The 23707-nt window shown below is 32.1% G+C and overlaps 1 protein-coding gene across 8 annotated transcripts in view; it reads right to left on the reverse strand.

Moving 5' to 3' along the window:
• Nucleotides 1–23707, reverse strand: part of Ctnna3 (catenin alpha 3) — a 1637747-nt gene that overhangs the window by 398196 nt on the left and 1215844 nt on the right. For all 8 annotated transcript variants that reach the window (XM_063239556.1, XM_063239557.1, XM_063239560.1 and 5 more), the window contains one exon: nucleotides 478–678. In XM_063239556.1, the coding sequence (XP_063095626.1) occupies nucleotides 478–678 (201 nt within the window). The remainder of the gene's footprint in view (nucleotides 1–477; nucleotides 679–23707) is intronic.

Here is a 23707-nt window from a genome sequence, read left to right on the forward strand (position 1 = left end):
AATCAAAGAAATTTATTTGCAAGAACAAAATATTTTGCAAACAACTGCAGATAAAGGTAGAGAGCATTTCTCTAGAAACCTGACAGATTTTCTGTATTTAGGCAATGTGTTGAAAAACCTGAGGGTAATGATGATTCAGCTAAAAGATCTGAAAACTGTTACATACTTAATACTGTTCTAGCCTAACTGCACCTCTTTATAACATTGACATTAATAAACATTCATTGTCTCTCCTGTGTATGGGTAGCTTATATAAGGCATATATTAATAAAAGATTCTTTCACCAAAGAATGTATTTACTTCACAGGATAAATTTTACGTCACATAACCAAAAGACATACGTACCAATTAGATAGTATATCAATGTTCTCTATGTCAAAACATGGCTGAAACAATTTTTTCCATGTATATGGACATTTATCATTATGTAGATTTGAATTTCAAATAGTGCAGCTGTCATTGGGTACTGAGACTTACCCATGCTTGTAAGGAAGTTAACATTTCGCATTACGCCTTCAGTGTAGGCCCCTGGCTCATAACTGTCCATTTCACCTGTGACGATATGAGCCACTCTTGCTGCTCGTCCTCTGATAGCACCCGCAGCACGGTCTAAATTCTCAGCATCTTGGTCTCTCAAAGCTATGATGCACTTGTTGACATCTTCCAGAATATGGCTCTCTGTAAGTAAACAGGTTAAATTAGTTACACATGCTTGTTAGATCACACAAATCTATTACATAATGTCATATATATATATATATATATATATATATATATATAATTGTAACTTCTAATTTCAGATACACACACTGAAGACATCGAAAGCTAATTTTAAAAAGAATAGATATTATGTTTATCCTTTTATTCTTTAAGAGCAACATACATGAAATAAAAAAATTATATTGAAACATGGCAAATGATTACACATTATCTTAGATTTGAATTCCACTAAATTCTGCTTGTGAACTGAATGATACATAGGTAGATGTTAGGGACAGTTTTCACAAAAATGAAAATAAAATAGCAATGATAAAAATTTTTTCATGCACAGAAACACACACGTTTAAAAACTTGTTTCAAAGCTAATGAATCCTAGAAGAAACTGCCTATTCTGAAGTGTTTCCAAACCTCCCCTCTTCTCTTGGCATGTTTAGGCATGAAGACAAGGTACAGTTATTACATTACAATATTTCCTTCTCTATAAATGATACACCCACATACCAGTACTGAGAGATGAACACATAGGTGTAATAGTAAGCATGGCAAAAGTATTTTAACAACTTAAAAAACTATTTAAAAGATCAGTATTTTGGGTTCTGGCTTTAACACATGAATTTCCACCTGAAATCTTTAAATCTTCTATTATTTAAAAGCACACAGAGAAAACAATTACGATAAAAATATCTCAGTATTGCAGAACATGACATTAACTCTCTCTGTGTTGTTCTTCCTGTTTATCTTTATAGTTCTCTCCCAGTTTGTGTCTGTGTTGAGTATTTTTTGGTAAGCTACATTTATAATGCAACTTTTTATTTTATACTTTTCCCCTAATGTATACAGATTAAAATTAAACTCCCATAGAATATGATCCCTGAAGACTTTTATAACTATCTCCAATCATTCATCTGCAGGTTATTTATACTTCAGTAGTAGGTGTTTTATGACTCTCAGAATCCTCCATGTTCTCCCACGTCTCTGTCTTGTGGGGAAACTGGAACCTTAACATACACTGCACATCTATTAGTCTGCTCGGTCAACTCTTACTGCTTTTTCAATATGCTACTCAAAATGTTCCTTTCTTAGGAAATCTATGCTGAACTCCTCATTCCTTACAAGAAACACCTGGTTCCATGTAGTTACATATTCCTATAAAATGATTTATATACTTCCATTACAGTTTGTTCCTATATTTTAATAATGTATGTATAAAATTATCTTCCTAGTAGGCTATGAACTATATATCTGTTGGTAAGAATGCTATCTTATTATTGGAGGTACTTAATATTGGAGGTATATTTAATGCTCATTACAGACTATGCAGTTTTTGTCTTAACAAGAATCTTGAATGAGTGAAGTGTTTTTATAAGACTCAAGCTATAAATTATTTTTAAATCTGAACCACAGGTTATTAACATAGATGGAAATATTTATAGAGCCTCAGACTTTATCAATTTAACCTATGTCAAGAACAGTCACATTTTAAAAGTTAAACACGAAAAACATTCATTAAAAGTGCACTAGAATTTAAACTTAATTTGTAGCACTCACTTTGGAAGGTATAATTTAAAGCCTATAATAAATTGAGAAATAGTCACATCTCAACAAAAAATATATGTGAATCATCACCATGTCTCCCATGTAACTGAAGTGTTAAGTGTAGAAGACACGATGATCAACAATTTTTTTTATCTACAGATGTATACTTTATATGATATCAAACTGCTATCCTTTTCCAAGTGTATCAATAAGACTTTTTAAATAAGTACAGCTATATATATATGCTATATATAGCATTCATTATATATATATATATATATATATATATATATACATATATAGCATATATATAATGAATGTTTAAACTTTAGTCACTATTGGTGCTTAATTGCAAATTTCAGTGCTAATTTTGCTCATTTTAAAAAAATGAAATGAAATTTATGAAAAAACAATGCTCATTCATTTAAGATTAATTACCTAATCAGTGTAATTCCTGTTTCAAGATTAACTCATAGTTATGACAAACCACATTGTTCCAAGTAAGTTTTGGCTGGAGAATTTTGCTCATGCAAAATGTATTCACTCTCCCTAATTGAATGGTCAGTTGTTCTGTAGAACAATGATAAATCTGCTTATCTATTTATTTTATTATTTGAAGAAAAGATTGAAATGCAGCACAAAAGATTGAAATTTGCAGATTTTCAAATATATTTTTTGTTTGGCATTACAAAGAGTTGTGTGGTTATGATTTGCAACTAGTTAATGGTATCAGAGTCATAGTGTTCAGTGAAGAATTAGAGAGAAAAGATCAGGGATAGAAATAAAAGTCCAACATGAGTATACACAATGTGAAAAATGAATAGTGAACTACACGGCAAAAAGCACACAGCTAGACTTAATGAGAGACGTGTATAGTAAGAATATTTGAGATGATGATTAAATGATCTTGAAATTACTCTAATTAAAAACAGCATAAAAGGGCTGGGGCTCAGCTCGGTGGCTTAAGTGGCTGCTTGGGCAAACATGAGGTCTTGTGCTCACTCTCCTGCAAAACACACACACACACACACACAAGCATAAAAATATTAGGAAAGGCTTGCAAATTTTCCACTATAGTGCCATTTCCCCATTACCCTGAATATTTCACAAAATGCTAGCTAGTAACATCTATCCAGAATTCTAAGCATTCCAGAAAAGGAAATCAAAGTGTAGGGTAATTGCCACATTAAACACATTTTTAAAAAAAAGTATTGTGTTGTTATTCATGTTTTAATGAGGATCTTCAAGAATTATTTGAGTTTTTAAGTCTAGCTATAGATCCTGAAAACCTCAAGGAAAAATAAGAGCACCAAATATTTTGTATAAAACTCCCTACATTTGTACCCCTTAAGAATTTGCTGATGGAATGAGTTTAGTTATTAGACACAGTAATCATTAGTAGTTCTGCCTCTGATTATTTTTTCTTAAATACAGATGTACTGGGACTAAATGTATTACATAATTTTAAAAATGTAGCTTAAAAGAAAGTGAATATATTATTATAAATTAAGCACATTTAGCATATTACTCTTTGAAGATTGACAGATGAGGAAAGTTTGTCTTAACACCTTCAGAGCAGCAGCTTAACATTTGATTTGAGTTGAAGGGTGGAATACCCCAGTGTTAGAGCAAATGCTGAAGTGCATTATTTTAAGAGCAGAGAATTGCTAAATTACTTGCAATTGCCGTCAATCATCTTATTGCCATCCTGAGATGCACAGGGTGATTTCTAATATGTTGGAAACAGTATTATAAAGGGGTAAAAATAATAGAAGTGATCTTTCGCTGAAAATTACTTCATTTGTTGTAAACTTCTCTGGCTATCTCTACCTTTCATAACTGTGATAGGCATATCACAGTAACGTTTCAAAATTCAGATTTTTTAATTCTATAATTTTATCAAATATTATTTTCTTCAATTAAAATAAAAATTGAACATCAATTCTATTGCCTTACGTATGTAAGGCTGAAAACAAAACAAAAATGTACTGGGACTAAACAGTTAATTTATCATTATTTGACCTCCACAGAAGAATTTTAGAGACCAAAGGATAAATAAAATGTATAGACTTTGTTAAGAACCTAAAGATTTTAGGGCCTTCTTTCTTCCGTCCTTCCTTTCTTTCTTTCTCCTTCTCATCCTCATCCTCCTCCTCCTCCTCCTTCTCCTTTTTTTTTCCTCCTCCTTCCCCTTCCCCTTCTCCTCCTTCTCCTTCTCCTTCTTTTTCCTGCTCCTCCTCCATCTCCTCTTCCTCTTCCTCCTTCTCATCTCCTTTCTCCTCTTCTATTCTTGTACCCTTGAAACTGGACTGTAAATATATCAGTGACAAAGCTGTAACAGGAAGAGTTGTACCAGCCACTTGGTAATGCCAGCAAGTTTGTTTCACAGATATCAAGATATAAAAGACAAAAAAAATCTGAGTAGGAGGAAAGAACAAGAAGAATGGATATTGAATGCTTTTTTTTTTTCATGAAGAAACTGAAGAATGACCTAAAGTCAAATGAATTTTCTAAATCAGAAACATTAATGTTAGCAATGAGTTAAGTTTAATTACAGAAAACCAAGATATGTTATATGCATGTACCTGCTCTGAAATGAATGCAACCTTTATGTGCAACAAACATGTAAAAAGCCAAGTTATTCTTTTTGAACAAGCAAGAACTCCACCTGCTATAAAATCTATTATATACGAAACTGCACAAAGTCAATAAACAAAAAACAGTAATCTTTCTTTGTCTTTTAATAGAAACATACAACACTAGTAAACAAACAATTCATAAACTAATTATTGCTTAGATATGTACTTTCTAATATTCAAAATTTGTTTTGCAAGAATTTATTTGCAATTATTAACTTCCAAATTAATATTAAAAAGAAAGATTTTATCAAGGCTACTTTGAGAATACTAAGCATAATAAATATAAAATATTTTAAATTCCATTCCTTTTCTGGATTCTATGTTTTTTCCTTTGTCTCCTCTCCAATCAAATCTTAATATATGTTAGAACAAGCAGATGATCTAAAAGATAAATGAGGCACAGTTCCTGCCTGCAGAATGTTTAAAATAGGAACCAGGAAGGACTAAGCCTCACTTCATTGCCTTTTATTCTTTCTCAAGTTCTCAGTAAAAATATCTATTTTAATAAAGTTTTACAAACATTTATAAAAAATTACCTGTTTTCTCTGTCCTACAATCTATATAGTCGGTATTGTTTCCCTTTGACAATAATAAAATAAAAGTCTCAGATTATTACTTTCAAATTATGTGTTAATTAAATGTATAGTAACCTGCAAAATTAAAAAAAAAACAGTAACTATAAAAAATTATTGAAGACATTGTATTTTATTCAGGAAGTCCTAAATGGACTCAAAAACAGCTTGTTTTGTAAAATTGTTCAGAAAATTATCAAAACCATAAAAAAGAATCCAATGGGTGATTGTTTCTTCTTTTTGATTCCTGCTGGATTGACAGTGCAAATAAGTCTCAACCCATAAACATCTATCTTTCCAGGATTGTATTCTTTTGATCTAGTTAGTTATTACTGTAAGATAGTTTTCAATTCTGTAGGTATAGATCACCATGCTTCTTAAAATTAAAACCTGCAGCCCTGTAAATGATTCTTGTCACACAATAATTGAAATAAAGTTTTATCTGGTAGAGGTGAGAGTAATGTCCTGTAGAAAAGATAGACCTCACAGTCACAGTTTTATTGCTCTGTAGGGAATTAACTTATTTTGTTTCTAAACGCAATATTTTATGCAACCATTTTTTTTCACCCAATTCTGTTTCTAAAAGTCTTACCTAGGAGTTCTCATTGTTAACACATGCAAACTTTGAATTTGTAAAAAATGGTGTGTTTAGCTTTGAAAAAATTTTCTTAGACTGTATGCTTTGGGTTACAAGCTACTATCTGAGAAGGGAATAATGTAAAATCTGCAGTTAAATCATAGAATTATATTTAAAATGCAAAACATTTAAATTTTGTAAACCTTCTAGAAGCATAGAAGAAAAATCTGGCTAATCTTGGAGTTGTTGAAGAATATTTAAATTTAATACCAAAAGCATAAGAAATGAAAGAAGATAAATAGATTGAGTTTCATTTTTTAAAAATCTGTTCTAAAAGCACATTTCAAAGAAAATGAAAAGACAGTCCCAAACTGAAAGATAATATTTGCAAAACAAGTAACAGCAATTGCATCAGATTTACAAAGAACTCTGAAAACTCCCTAATAATAAAACAAACCATTCAACTGATGAACAAACAAACTGAGAAGACACCTTGCCAAGAAAATACAAAGCTGGCAAATTGCCACATGAAAAAATTACTTTGGTCATATATAATGAAGGAATCATAAATTAAAATAACATATTTTACAGTTTAGAATGACTATGTCCAAAATGTAAACACCAAGCACTGGTGGGGGTGGAGAAACGGAAACTCATTCATCACCGGAAAGAATGAAAAACGATGTAGCCACTTTGGAAGATAGGTGGACTATTTCTTAGAAAAACTAAACATGTAAGCCGGGCGTGGTGGCTCATGCCTGTAATCCCAGCACTCAGAGGCTGAGGTGGGAGGATCTTTGCGAGTTGGAGACCAGCCTGGGATTCAAACTGAACTCAAGGCCAGCCTCAAACACATAGCCAGACACCATCTCAAAAAGACAAAAAAAAAAAAACACCTAAACATTGTTTTTCTTATACAAGCCAGTGATCACACTCCTTGGTAATTATCCAAATAAGTTGAAAACTGACATATCCATACATGCACGTGAATGTTAATAGCAATTATAAATGCCAAAACTTAGATGCAATGAAGATGTAGGTGAATGACTGAGCTATGGAACACAGTGACAAAGAAATACTTAAAATATGATACAAATAAAGAAGGTATCTGATAGGATCATCTGGGCCAAAACCCTTTCAGTATCATATCAAGAAAAAGTATGAAGCAAACTTAAATGAACATTGTTTACAATGAAGCCCATGTGGAAAGGCTACGTGATTACGGGGAAGCCATAGAGACAGTGAAAAGACCTAGTACCAAGGGTTCTGTGAAAAGGATGTGGGATGAACAATGGAGCACTGGATGTATTTAGCATAATGAACTTTGGTATGACACTGCAATGTTGAATACATGTCAATAAAGTTTGTCAAAACCCACAGAATTCACAACACGTATAAACCCTAATGTAACCATTTAGTTATTAAGGATACCTCAATTTTGGTTTACAAATACTAACATAGAGGAGATTCTTCAAATGTTCTATCCTCATGCTATATCTGCTTCAGGCCTTTATTAAGCACTGTTTAATTTCTAAGATTAGAATAAAATTAGTAACATATATATTCAACAATGTGCATTACCTATAGGTGTTTACAATTAATGAAGTAGAAATTTTGTACATAAAGTTTCCAAAGTATAACTAAGAAAAAATTGTCAGTGTTATTTCCTCAAATCTTTTCCCTTCATGGACATCTTTTTTTTTTTTTTTTTTTTGTCTGAATTATTAACAAATATTTTTGAGTGTCTCTTGTTTTCAAAATAGGTATGACGCTAGACAACATGTAGGTGTCATTTCTTCACGCTTATAATTCCACAAGATGTACCTGTTACAACTCAATTTTATAGGTGAAGTGATTGGGACTTTGAGCAGATAAATACTTTTCCATGATTTAGTTATGGTAATTGAGTCACAACTCGAAATCAGGATTTGTTCAAACAGCTAAGAGTCTATAAATTCTAAAATCTTACCTGCCTTTGCTATTCAGTAATTCTATAACTGTATCAATCAGTCATCCCAGAAGGGTAATGAGAAAGAGGAAATTATAGTTTTAAAAATTTTTGTAAATAATGCAATGTGTTTTTTACACTATCATACTGTATAGGCTGGTACACAATAATTTCAACTAGGGTAAATATATATATTTTTACAAAGACAGTTTTAAATTTACAAGAGTCACATGGACAGTATTCTAATAATGTTAGTATTCTGAGACTGCATGGAGCCATCACAGTAGGAAAGAATATAAAATATGAATTCTAAAGATATCATCAAGACAGACAGCCATATTAAACAAATGAAGCTTGTGCTTCAGCTATTTAGCCACTCTGGTATAGAAACAAAAGTCTAGGTTATTGCATTTTTATGCTACCCTTATTTTGACAATATAAACAATAAAGACAATCGATAGGCATTCTCATTCAGACCACACTTTCTCCCTGACTCTTCTTACTGAGCTTTTTCATGTTAATTGTCCCATTGCTTCCTCTCCCATAGACCAAGTCTATTAACATCTAATAACAAAGCACTGAGTTTAAAAAAGAGAGAGAGAGAGAAAGAAAGAAATGGCTTTGAGGATATTACCAGATTGAACATCAGGGCTGTCAGCAGGAGCAGACAGTAGTGAGCAATTCTCCTGTATTACATAGTAAAATCATTGGATTCCTGCACACTGGATGCTCACGTTGGATGCCTCTGTTGCAGGATCTTGTATAAACAGTCAGTAATTATTTAGATGCTATTCCTTTTTCTTGGTTCAAAATGTAGAACAACTGAGAGTCTTAATTGTAAAATTTGTACTTCAATAATAAATGTGCAAGCTCTTTTAGACACAGACGTATGCTAATTTGGCAAATGTAAAATGACATTTGTGGTACATAGAAGAAAAGAAACTCAAGGAATGTGAAGAACAAATCAATTACTTGTAAACTGACGAATTTTATTTTTTGTACATTTTTCATTTCTTTTGATTTCCTTTTCCAATATACTATTTCTTTATACTGAAAAAAAAAAGGCTAACCATTATAAAACACAAGATTATTATTGTAGCTATGTCTTAGAGGAGGTCACTTCTTTAGACAATGCATTGATGCTAAGGTCAAACACAAACCATTTTTCTTGAAATTGTAGATATCTTGTATTTTTTTTTTCAAAGAAAAAATAATGGCAGAGTAGATCCTTCTTCATTAGACAAATACTCCTCTTTCATCTCATTTGTACTTGTTTTAAGGACTCTTAAACTCATACCGCGCTTATGACAATGGAGTCTATGAGGAAGAAAGCACAATTTTTAACCTCCAAATCAGTATTTTTCAAAAAATATTCAAGAACATTAATGTGAATCATTAAGGAAGTAAGTGAAATTTAATAGCAGATTTCAGGCTAATAACAAAATCAAAACTAAAACATCTAGTTAAGTGTATAGTAAACACACTGCTTCCAGAGAACTCAAAGTTGAACCTTTAATCTCCAAGATCTATGTATAACATTTGCCTTTCCATGAATTTTCTGTGGCCAGAAAGTTCTACAGAAACATTAAAATGGACTTCTCAATTAAATCTCATAACTTCTCAGTTAAATTCCAACTTCACTAACATCAGTGATTTCTTTTTTTCTTTATTTTCTGTGTTCTTACATATTGTTCCCTGATATTCAGGTTTAACTCAGACAACGTAAACAGATAAAAAATCATATTGAAGATTTATTTATATATGAACAAAGTGATAATAAAAAACACTTTTGATCTTATTTAACAAAACTTTAATATTTAGGGTGTAATCATGGAGAAATAGTTAATTACAGTGTTTATTAAAGTGTAATTTAACAAGTATCAAAATTATTAAAGTAAAATTATCATGAATTATAATTTCTGGAAAATATTTCTAAAAGTTTCTCCCTCAATTATAAATTGAGTATCCACATGAAAGTGACAACTAAAATTGCTGACATGTGTTAGTACCATTTAAACAGAACCAGTTTATGGGAATGTTGTACAACTACGTACTTTCATTTATATTTAGGGCAGATATAGAAATTCAGTCATAACTTCACTAAAAAATCACTGGAGATACTGAGTATATCATAGAAATCAATTAATTGTTCTGCTTATACAATCAATTAGTGGAATTAGGTCAATAAATGACAGACTTTAAAATATTACTTTCAAATAAGTTCCTTTTTTGCAGCAAAAATGCTTTCACACACAAACATTATAACAATATATAGACCAATATTATAACAAAATGAATTACAATTTCTTATTGAAATAACACTAACAATAAATCTCTTTTTAAATACATGCTACTCATAGGTAAACATTCTTAACTGCTTCTTCAACAAACAATTTTAACGTGGAGGACAGCAAATTTATTAATTCTTGAATAATTCATTTTATCAATAACTGATCCATTTTATCAATAACTAAAACTAAGCATGAGGTGTGACTGAATAAAAATTGTGGTAAATGAAAAATGTATTGCAATGAAGGATAGATTACCATTATCCCACTCGAGCCTCCTGTGTGTTTATACATCATCTACACTATCATTCTTGTCACTTTCTGGAGCAGTTCTGGAAATTCCTTTTTCCTGACTGTCTTTAGTGGTACTGTTGTGGTTTCCTCAGTGTCCTAAACTGACTGAAAACATTTACTTTCATAGTCATTTTTGCTTTGGGAAAAAGCCAGAAGACACAAAGTGTCAGGAAAGACAACCTGATGAGTAAAGGGGATGGGGACTCAATGTGATGTTACGGATAAAAGGACAGATGGATGATACATGATCGATATATATATAGATAAAGATCTTTGATCAAAGCTCATAAAAACACTCATGACAAATGACTTCCAGACTTGCTTCAGAATGTGTAAAGAACAATGGGATAAGTGGGGAACTAATGGAAATGGGTTTTGTACTATAATGTATAATTTTAAAATGTTAACATTCATTGTATTTCTTGATTATTCTGTGTATAACACTGTAATCCCCAGAAGAATCTCAAATCCCTTGGTTCTTTTTACTGAATTTTTTCTTTCTTTCTGCATGAAAAATGACTGTGGTTGTAAACCATTTTTTGGAAATTCAATCAGTATGTGTATACATATATTTATATTACTTAATTCAGTGTATCCTTTATTCATTCAAGAAATATTTACAGAGTTGCTAGCACAGGATATTTTGTCAGATATAAGAAATGGCAAAATAAATAAGTCAGTCTGTACTTCACAAATACAAGAAATAAGCACCTAAACAAATTACTGCAAGGAACATGCTAAGTGCTACAATATACACAAGAAAACAGTGTTAGTCTGTTTCTTTTTCTAATTATTCTTTTGTGCTGTTACATCACTGTATGGCATATCTTGGATTGTCACACTGAGATCAGATTAATCATGGTGTATATGCTTCAATCACCTTTGTATAAAATACATTTTCAAGTTCATGGTTCATAGTTGGGTGATAATTGTGGGTATAAGAATGAACCAGTTTCCGTATCAAAATTATAAGCATATGTTCAACTGAGACTTTAGAGACAATAAACTGATTTGCTATGACATTCATTGCTAGAGTGATATTTACATAAAAACTCAATGGGTTAAAAAAAAAAAAGTTTTCAAAATTTTCTCGAAACCCTAAGAATTTTATGTTACCTAACAAAATAAAAGTGTTTCTATTGGATAGCATTTTTGTGGTTTTCAGGTCATGTTCTTTCCTGTACTTCTTAATCATTTTTAATTGATCCTTTCACAACATGCAATGTGCAGTTACAGTTAATGGCCTTCAGGTACAGATTACTTAGCTCATTTTAGATCAGATTTAGGAAAAGAAATGCATGAAAATTCAAGTTTCCTATTTAAAAGACAAAAAAAAATAGCACTTTCATTTTCTGAATCTGAGGTTAAAAATACATTTTGTCTTACACAAAAACTTATAATGAGGAATTGGCATCAGGAGTATATTAACAATGACAACCACTGCACTGGACGAGTGTAAACCATGTATACAGTACAGCATTTAAAAGGAATGTTTGTCAAGAATCAAATATGATGAAAGACACTAGACATGGAACAACATTCATATAATAAGGGTCACAGTGGGGAGGCTAGTGGGGCAATTGGAATGAGGCCAGAGATTATAAAATGAGGAACGAAGGCAACATGACAGCAATAGTAATAAGAGATGGGCTTTTGAAAAAACTTACAAAAATGTGAAGACATGGTTTTGAGATTAAAGCTCAATAAAAAGGAGAGAAATTTCAATCTTTATTCAATATTTTGAATGAAGGCATAAAATAGTTTTTTTTTTTTTTAATGCAAAGAGCCCAGTTAATCTAAACAGTTTATTCTCCATATTCTCCTTTGAGTTCTAAACCTCCACTGTCAGACGTCTAATCAAACCATCTTGAACAAGTTCAGTGTTATTATCTCAGCAACCTTGCCTGGAAGGCCATTCTCCAAATTTAAGCATCTCTGCATGAAAAACAGATTCACAACATCTGGTCTGATTTTGTTTTCCTTTAATTTTCATTTTGTTGCCTTTTCCATTTTATTTCCTTTTCCAATTATGTTTGCTGAACTGGAAATAGTAGTTTTCACTAGCATACGGGGTCCTTATTTCATTGTCTATTATTAAGATTAGTGGTCTACCTGTGTTTAAGCCATCCATAAAATAATCATTAATGGAACTATAATTATACTTATTTTCCTCATGTGATTTTTACAATGTTGGCATAATCTTGGGTATTATTGACACTAATCAAATGCCAGTTAAACCTGGCTGTGGATATTTTCTCAGCATTATGCATGTTTGTACTCTGATCTATTTTCATAAATTTCATGGCTCTCATCTCTTCTGCTGTAGTGAATTCTCACAATGCTTAGAAAGAAACTGAACACACAGATCAACACCATTTTTTTAAAAAAATAGGATTTGCAAATATTGTATACCAAATGATAAACACCATGACTGAATTTTACATAGCACAATAAGTAAAGTTAAATATATGGAGTTCCACATTCCATTATAATTTTGTTCATGGTACATATACCAAAAGATGTCATACACTATAAAATCATCAAAGAACTTAAATATGAACTGCACCATTTTTCTTAAACTTAGTATTCACAACAAACATTGGACTTGACATTATCCAAATGTCAACTTTTATCAAAGAACAGCAAGCCAAAATATAGAATTCTCTTTTTATTGTCCAACTCTGTGCTATTAGCACAAGAAAATAGCTCTATGAGTCCTAATGTCATTACTTATTCAAGGAATGCAATTATGTCTTTAATCAGATTTCAGTTATGCTAAATATAAGCCCAAAATTATATAACTTTACACTTTCAGTCACTGAAGGATTTACTTTTTTATTTTTAATAATTTATTGGCAGTGTCAGGAAAGAATACATTCATCTAATATTATTAATAATATTTCTCTCCAATGATCTTAAATTTATACAGTTAACACATAAATATTTAAAGTTATTCCTTTATTAAATCAGAATACTTGAATCATATGCTTCGAAATATAGCAATTTTAAACAATAGAAATCCTAAAGACCTACACAGATACTCATATAAGCATATACAAGTATGCATATATGTGCATATATATACATATATATATATATATATATAATTTAAATATCTTTTAGGCTTAATATTTATAAGAAAATGATTTAAGAGTTAATATGAAAAATCAAAAAGGTTAAAACCACTCATGTGTAAGTTTCAATAAGATTACTGTTCTTACAGACTTATAGTTTATGGCATGAAGTCACCATGATCCAGTCACCTCCCATTATCCCTACCTATTAGCACATGAGGTTTTGGGGGTACATCTAGATAAAAACCACAACACTCTACCCATCCATTTATTTCCCTGAGTTTTTTTTAAAATAATAATCATTCACTCATTGTCTGATTTTGATAGTGAGAGTAAAACAGGCAAGGTGAAGAATACTCACGATCTATATTACAAATTCTCTCATTTTAGAGATACATTTAAACAGGTAATTAAAATGTTACTAAACAAAAGAGAAACTGATTTCGTCTCATATGAATGCTAAATGTCTCATATAAAATTCATTATGTAAATGTGGTAGTTATTACTTCATGTTGTATTTTATGTTACTGATAAATTCAGAGAACATAAGAATCACTAGCCCTACAGGAATATGCTAGATATTGAACTGAATTTAATTATTTGCATTTTTCATTATCAAACTATTGACTAGATGCATAGAGTTTATCAGTGTTTTGGCTGTTCAAGTCTCTATCTATATCTCCCTATGAACTGTAAACACTTTGAGGGAAATCACTGATATTTTAATTTCTTGACTTTTTAGCTCAAAAATAATGTCAGAAATATAAAAACACTTCAAAAACAAAAATCACTAACTACACAGGCAGTTAATTATTAATTATTATTATTTAATTCTTATTTAATTCTTTAATTTATTTATTAATTAAATAAATAAATATTTAATTATTTAATTCTTAATTATTATTTCATTAATTAATTTGAAAATTATGTTCATTTTACATATATTTAAATATGTGATCAATTAACAAGCATCTGAAATTATTTGTAACACAGATAATTATTACATGTATACCATGTATTTACTGGACTCTTATTATGTGCTGGTCACTTTGTTAATTTCAAAGTAAACAGAATAGTATTTTAAACCCTGTCTTGAGCCTTTAAATGCTATTATTAAGTTTACACTAACTGCACAAAAAATATAAAGTTAAGAAATTATTGCCAAATGTTAGAGAACAAATTTTTAACACATTTACATAAAGTGCTAGAGAAGACCCCTGAAATTCAGGAAAAATAGCTAGAAGCAGAACATTCCAAAGTGCTGGCTAGTGGAGGGGAGGAGTAACTGTGGTGCCCTAAAGCAAAGGCAAATTGCACGGGATTACATTAAAAATCTCCTGTGTAATAAATTGTCGAATTTCCTATCACTATGACTCAATATGTGACATTCAGAATATAAAAGAGGAGAAGTTTACTTGTCTCAGTTTCAAGGCATTCAGTCCATGGTCGTCTGGTTTCGATGCAGAAATATGACAGAAAACTATGGTAGCGTGGAGACTGTCAGTTCATGGTGGCTAGGAAGCAGAGTAATGTAACAGGGCCAGAAAGGAAGGGGCAAGACACCAACCATGTTACACAAGACCATGGCCGCATAACACATCAAGTGCACTTTATTAATCTCCTAAGTGTTTCTTACTACGGTGAAATTGATACCACAGTTAACAACCCTGATCCACTTGACCATACAATATCCTTAAACAATACTAAATCTCCAAATAAAGAAAAGAGCAAGTTAGTGATTCTGTTTAACATGATACAATGTCTTGCATACAACTGAAAACAAAACAGTCCCTCTCCCAGTTTCAACAGTTCCAGCATCTTCCAAAGTGCAAGTCAATGTCTCCTCTGAGACATAAAACAAATCCTTAGCTGTGTTGCTCTTTAAACTTAAAAACAAATTACAAAATTCCAAGATATAATGGAGCAAGAAAATATTTACAATCTGAAAAGGGGTGGGTGGAGCAAGACCAAATTCCAGCAGAGCAAACACTTAGCCCTATAGCTCCATTCCAACTACATAGTGATAAGATGTGAATTCCAGTATGTAGGTGAGATGTGTTTTGAGCATCCTTTCCTATGTAGACCTGCAGGTAGCATCCCACATAAGCCGTTCTCTTGGACTGGTTCCATTCATGGCCTGCAGCTTTTGTTGGCCAACATTCCACATTCCTTGCTTCTCTGACTTCCTAGAGTCTCCATGCTCCTTTGGCTTCATTCCTATGGCTCAACATGACTATCAGACTAACGGTACTACCTGGCCTCTTTCTTATTATTTAGAAAGAGATACAGAATAGCTAAGCAGCTGTGCAAAGACTACTGTTTCAATGCAATGTCCAATTAAGGTTTAGCCTTATTACTATAAGAGAAAAAAATGGGAGTCTCTATATAGAGTCTAAAAACTTATTGAAATGAAAAAAAAAAAATGCACCAGCTATCAAATAATCATAGTGCACTCTTTAATACACAGCTCTGCAGAGACCTAATAAAATTTATTTAAAAATGTTCAACATGAAAATCTAGTATTGTGATTATAAAGTGGGCAATGCATACTAATTGACTACTCTGATTTCTGGAATATAATATAAATTTAATATATTTTACTATTATTAGTTCAATTATAAAAAGATCACTTAGGAAATATTTAAAGAGTGAGTTAAAAATGATCTTCATCCATTACTAGTGCATTTAATTTAAAATGTTTGCTAGTTTTTTTAACTTCCTTAATAAGATGATAATGTCCATCTGTAAGAGATATCTCAGAAAGTTACATTAACACTTATTATTGCTGTCTGCATTCATGTGTCTAATATTCTTTTCTTTCTATATTTGACAGAAAGATCTTATTCTTGTACCAATTCAAAACCACATAAATAACCCTTGAACATTTTCTCCAGAGGCTTTCTCTGGATGATGGCAACATCTTCATTTTCTATTCTTTCCTTAAACTCCACATTTTAGCAGTACATGTTACGGCTTGTCTCTAGCTGTCCTGACACCAAAATTTATGTGGTCATAGGTGCACATTTTCAGAGATGTCTCGATCTAGAGTGTGTGACGCTGGGGCCAAATGTGTGATGTTGGGGATTATGAGATTGGTTATGGGAAGGCCCAGCCTGGGCGTGAGTGCTACCTGCCTAAGGGCAAGTAGCATGGATAGACATAGGGACAGGGGCTGGGGATATAGCACAGCAGCACAAGTGCTTGCTTGGCAAGTGTGAGGTCCTGAGTTCAATCCTAAGTATGAAACAGCTGCTGCTGCTGTCACCTCCCACTTGTTTTTTGCTAATAACTGCCTTCTTGCTAAGGACTGTTTCTCTTCTCCATGCCTTGCTTCCATGCCACCCTGCCTTGGAGCCAGCCAACGCTGAACTGAAACCCCTACAAACTGAATCAAAATAAACCTTTCCTCTTTTAACTCTGGATATTGGCTATTTTGTTTCAGCAACGAGAAGAGTAAATAAGATAGTGCATTTTATGAATTGAACTCAGATACCCAGTGTTGCTGGGTTGCACAGCACTGGTTTTCCAAGTTTAAACTTTTTCTTGGCAATTTGCCTCTTAAATCAGACTTCACATTTCCTGGTTTTCTAATTTTTCTGTCTCTTCTCTTGATCAGAATATGAGTGACTGAGTTTGTCACATCTTTTCCTCTCAGTTTTTATTCAACACAATGAATTATAGCAGGAAAAACAGATTTTTCTAAAAGTTTTATCAGCAACATCATCCCTACATGAGGAAGAAGAAAAAATTGTAGCTAATGGCAGCTATTTGTAGTGAGAAAAGAGTGTAAGATACATAAAATAATTTTGAGCAACATTTTCAAATATGTGTCCTTCTGACTCCCAAAAGAGGCCTGTCCCCCTTTGGAGGGACATCATTTAGAAAACACAAGAGTCATAAAGAAGTAACTAACTGCCAAAACCCTGTTTTGTTCATTATTTGGTTCTTATATTTACTACTTAAAGAATGAAAATGAAATAGAAAATATGACAGTAATTTTATGTCAGTTGAAAGAATTTTTCTTGTACTACTTGTATAATACATATATTCTATAAACCAATGCCTCAGGAAAAATTTCAAAATGTATGTGAATTTGTTTTCTGTATCTATTGCCTGAGGGCTTTAAACTTGAAACTGTATGAAGAAAAGCCTTTACAGATATAATGAACTAATCTTGAGTACTTGTATATATAAGACATTGTTCATATATTACTATTTCCTTTAATCTTACAAAAATCACAAACATATAATTACTGTTATTATTTTCATTCTTATCAAAGAAACTGAGGCAAACAGTAGTCAAGTAACCTGCTCAAAGTTCCTGTACTAGTATTATACTGGTATAGCTATACTGAAAATTTCACTCAAGACATTTGCTCTAAAACATTTCCCAGTGCCGCTATTATGGTATAATTATATCATTGTGAATTACAATAGTGATAAATTTTTCATGATTACTCAATTAAGTAACCATACATCTTCTTCATTACAGAAAGTGAATTTTGTTGATATGCTTTGTCTTCTTACATTATAAAACATTTTTGAACAAAATGTCTTTCAAATAAACTTGTATAAAATTCACTAAATTGCATTTTTTATTTAAATAAACAACAAGAAACTTTCTCTTTCGCAGCCCCTTTGAAAATTATAAATGCCTGTTGTATGACATCCCAAGAAAATGAAACACCAGCTAATAGAGTTATGGAATAGCAGAAAACATGCAATTAATTTTAGCAGAATGCTTTCTTAACAGAGTATGTATTCTAGCAATATAAAGAATTTAAACAACTGTGCTTAAAAAGATAGAAAGTAAAGATTTGAATAGATTCATCATTTTTATTATGTACCCTCCACTCTATTCAAGACATATTTCTAAATCATTTCAGTGATGTTTACTGTTCCTTTACCACCCCACCTTAAGCAGGCTATATACATAATCCAGTGGATGGGGCCACTTGAATACAATATCACATACTATACAGCACTAATAAAAATAGTTAAATAATCTGTTGAACATTATGGCTTTTTAGATTACCCAAGCTGTCTCAATATTTCTTTCTCCCCTAGCTCTTGAGTTATGGCTTTGATGCTAGGTATATATTAATTTGAAGCTAAAAGATCATGTTTCCATTCATAATTTACACATTCAATTCACTCATTCTGACATTTCAAATTACTTTTAAAATCTTCATTTTGTATACATTCCCAATTTTTAAATTGAGCTCTTCAATTCTCTTTCAAATTTAAAATTAGAGTTCACTCAATACTTTATCTTGATAGAGTATGTGTCATATTAAAATTAAAACTCCACTATGTGACAGAAAAGGCACTAAGATCATTTTCATTGACAGATGGAGTGAGGTACAAACTTTAAAGAGAACAAAGATATTCCTTCATAATCATTGCCTTCATCTCATTTTCTAATGTCTCTATGTCCAAACTCCAAATTTTAACTTTTCAAGGCTATTCAAAGTATTTTACCTGGTTCTGGTCTTCTTGATACTTAAATATTCTTCCCAATCCCCATTTTTTTTTCCATAATATTCACTGTATAAAAATGACCTTGGCGACCAATGTATAGATTAAAGAACTTCAAAGTAATATGTCAATGACTTCAATTCAGATATCTAATGAATATACCGAACATTTCAAAAGAACAGTGTGCAATAACATGACTGATAGTGCATATATAATTAATCCCTGATGGGAGTGGAGAGATCTGCTTCAGTTGGACAGTCCTTAATATATTTTACCTCAGCAAGAATATGTAAATCTCACTCTCTTAACAGATACTTGACTTACAGTCTGTGCTAGAATATACAAAATAATCTCAAATACTAATAGGTAAAATATCCCAAAATGCAACTATGGATTATATGGAACTATAACTTCAGTCCAATTAATATTATATCAAATATACTTTTGTTGTATTTTATGAGTAGTCTAGGTGTACTTTGTAACAAATAGTTATTTTGTCTCTAGAAACATGACTAATGAATGTTATCCATTCTTCAAATGGATAATCTCTGCAGAAGTTTGATTGACAAGAAGTGGTCACAGAGGAAGTTTTCTGAATTTGAGAATTTATCTTGCCCTAATTATTCTTCATATGTTGTTCAGCTATATGATTCCTAAATTTTTAATGCACTTTACCTTATCTCATCCTCTCTAGTTTAATTTCTCCATAGAATTTCCTAATCATCAATGGGTTTGTTTAAATGAAATTAGGGTTCTTCGTGATCTAGTAGTTCTTATTGGAAATCCAGAAGAACATATTACAGTTAAATAAGTACAGCTGAACACACTGGTGCAGTATGATAAGTGTGATATTTATTCTCGTTTGATTTTGTGGAATTTAATTTGAAATAGCTCTGGTGAATTCAGAATTGAAAGGATAAACCCTGATAGTAACGACACCATAACTGTACTCTAGGTCACTCTCTTCTAATAGTATTCACTAAAGAAATATTGAGTTTGTATGTGAAACTGCAAAACGAAACTGAAAACTGGCTTTTCTCTTTGAAATTATGATACTTTGGTCAACATTTTAAAATTATGTGCAAAACTAAGAAGCTGAGTATATAAAGCCAGCAAAGTAGAAGAAGGGATATTTTCTTATTCTTATTCCTAAGGAAGCACTTTTAGACTATTTTGATATTGCCAGTTTTGTACTTAGAAAGTTTGAAACTCAAGAAGCACTAAATAACCTGGACTTTGTCCATTTCTTTCTCCCTGCCAGCCCTTTCCTTATCTGTGGCCCACTGTCTTATCTGTGTGTAAAAGAATAGTAAACATACTGATACACATATTTGTATTTTTAAAAAGATTTTCTAAAATGAACGTTCTAATTAAAATATGCTGCAGCAATACCTCCAAAGTAAAGTTTATAAGCAACTAATTATAATAATAAAGACTGCTGAAAGAGTCAGAACAAGGAGATTAAAAACTGTCAGCACTGGCCTGGAACAAATCTTAGGTGAAAGTACTTTTTAGGAAAAGTCTCTATCAGACCTGTTACTTAAGACTATTCTGGTTTTCTAATAGGACCATTCTCCTTCCTCCAGCAGTATTAAGGTACATAGTCAAATTCAGTTCTAGATCAAAACCTCTGCTTCGTTAACTCCTGAAATCAACACCAAATTAAGTGTGTGTAGTTGCATTCTGCAATTAGACCTGAAACGGCAAACATGGCTTCAGTGTCCAAATCTCTACCAGAATTGGATCGATCTCCAACTTCAGTCAAACTGAGGTCAAGCCATGACAGGTCACCTGATGAACCTGTTTCTATATTATTCAAACTTTGGTTCATTGTCAGTAGGCTCCCTTGCCTTCTAGAATAATAGGTAGTAATCTGGATCAAGACTGTCATAGATAATCTTAGATTTCCACATTTTGCCTGCTTTTTTGATCAACAGACTCCAACATCCATAGAGCACTACTTGAACTGAGAAGGTACACTTTTTGAAATCCTAGAGGTGTAGGTCATAAAATGCATGTGTTTGCCAAGATTTGCACACTTGTCAAATATTTATAACTCATATAACTTTTAAAGTAAATTGAGCTATCTCATTTTATGTGAGTATAGAAGATTTGAGAATAGGCTAAATCATCCCAAACGCCATTGTTTGTTAGTGCCAGAAAATCTATAAGGGTGCCACATATGACTACCATACTTTGAGTTCTTTTCACGACCAGTTTAGTAACTTCAAGCCAGCCAGATGCCATGTCATTAAACTAAAATCATCCAAAGGAGTGAAAAGATAGATGTTGATTTTTGCAACTTTGGAGTGCTCAAAAGCATCAACTTAAATTTCTTTATTTATATGTGATTTTCAGTAAATGTTTAGTTACTTTCAGTTTTAAACTTTCGTCAGTTTTTCAGATAATAACACATCTGCAAGCAATGTTGGAAAATTAAGAATGATATATGTAATGTATTTAAAACACTTTTCTGTCAGTTCAGCAACAAAGTGTCTTATGTCCTGAAATCCTTCTTTGCCTACTGAGTTGCCACTGATTTTGAAATATAAAATAGAATATTAAGAAAAAATACAAATACAAGTGGTATAAAATTAAGGTCTCTAGACACACATCTGTGGTGGGCAGAGCAACCACCAACACCAGGCCAGGCCCTCATAGGAGGGAACAAGTATGACCAGCAATGCCAGTCCCTGGCATGGGTACATGTGCAGGTTCAGGCAAAGCCAGCAGCATAGAAAAGTCTGAAACAGCATTGAGGAGCCAGCAGTTGATCAGTTAGGTGAACCAGCACTGAGTTTGACACACAGATAGGCAGAATAGAAGGAGCAGGTTTGCCATTTTCCAACTAAGGACCCTGGAGAACTCCATCAGTGGAAGACCAGCACAAGCCCCCACATTCAGAGGCAAGATTGTCCATACCTAGCATAAACACCACAGCAAACTTGCCTGGGGTACACAACACCTTTCGGGGATCCAGGACTCTGCCACAGAACTGTGAACATTGGAGGAAATTTACTACTTTTATTCCCCCTTTTTTAACTGATTGTCTGGTTTGGGTTTTGTTTTTGTAATTTGTGGGTATTTCTGTTTTTGTTTTGTTTTTTGATTCTTTGTTGTTGTTTCCTTTTTTATTGTTCTTGTCTCTTTTATATGCTTTTCTTCTCTCTCTTCATTCTTTTTTAATCACTATTTAGATTTCCTGCATTACTGTTTTCATTTTTTTCTACTGATCTTTCTCTCACACATCAACTACCTCTTGAATTTATCTACTTTCATTTCAAAAAACGTTATCTCTTCCCTTCTGATTCATTTCACTACCCCTTTGCTTTCTCTTTCATTCTTCTCTTCCTTTGTTCTACAGTTTCCCAAAATCCAAATGACCACCCTTTAACTTCTAGCCTTGATTCTTCTATATTCAACCTCACTGATCACTTTTTCTTGTCCCCTACCATCTTAAGTATCCACCAACAGGGTAAAGTCACTTCACTAAGGGAATAATCATTGCATACAAGTACATGGTATATGTTGGATTTTATTATACAACTTTAGAAATTGCTTCTGTGGTTAAAGGTATCATAGTAATACTTTCCACAATTTGACACACATGCTATATTCCTTTTTTCTCCCTTTAATGGTAACACTGTGACAGTATTGGGTCATAAACACCACCATAGTCCAGCTCTGAAGGACTAGGTGCTCTACCAAGCAGTAAATTTTTATCCTTAGCAAATTGGGAAGCTAGATTCTTGGGATAAACAAAAAGAACTACCTATATCTAGAAGATATCCCTGAAGATAAAACATCTCCTAGGGAAGCCTTGATACTAGGGATAATCTACAACAACAAAAAAAAAAACTGGCAAGCATCAATATAGAAAATAAAATATCAAAAAGAAATTAGAAAATGATAAGGCACAGAAATAAAATGTAATCCCACATCCCAGGCCCACTCAGGGTAATCTCAGAGCACAATGAGATAGATAGAATCTGATATTAAACACTGGCAATTTCTGAAATGATAGCAGCATAGGTTAAAAAAAAAGTGGAAAAGGCTATAAATATAATCTTTCAGCTGCAAAAATAAATAATACTCAAAATGAAAGTGTTAGATAAGCCACAGATAAAAGAATAGAAGAGCTTAGGAAAATGAGAGAAACTATAAATGCCCAACATAGGAAAGAAATGGAATCCAGGAAGCAGATCTAAAAAGAAATTCAAGAAATCAAAACTTCCTTATGTACAACAAGTTGAATTAAGATGAAGACAGAATATCAGATCTTGAAAACGGAATTGTGGCTAGTGACAATGAAAAGCAAAAAAATCTTTAAAATAGCAAGAGACACTGAGATATTAATTCCACAGTTACAAGATGGATCAAATAAGAATAACACAATATTGATTTGGGCCAATGAGAAAGCTGGAGAAAGTACCAATGCCATAAAAAATATTCCCAGAAATAAAGGGAGAAAACTCTCAACCACAGATAAAAAAAAGACAACACAAATAAATGAAGCACATAAAACTCCAAATAGCCAAAACCAAAATAAAACTACAGCAAGGCAAATAATAATCAAAATTG

Source organism: Cavia porcellus, unplaced genomic scaffold (assembly GCF_034190915.1).
Source record: "Cavia porcellus strain 051 isolate PalLab524CR breed Dunkin Hartley unplaced genomic scaffold, mCavPor4.1 scaffold_28, whole genome shotgun sequence".
Classification (NCBI taxonomy): Eukaryota; Metazoa; Chordata; class Mammalia; order Rodentia; family Caviidae; genus Cavia; species Cavia porcellus.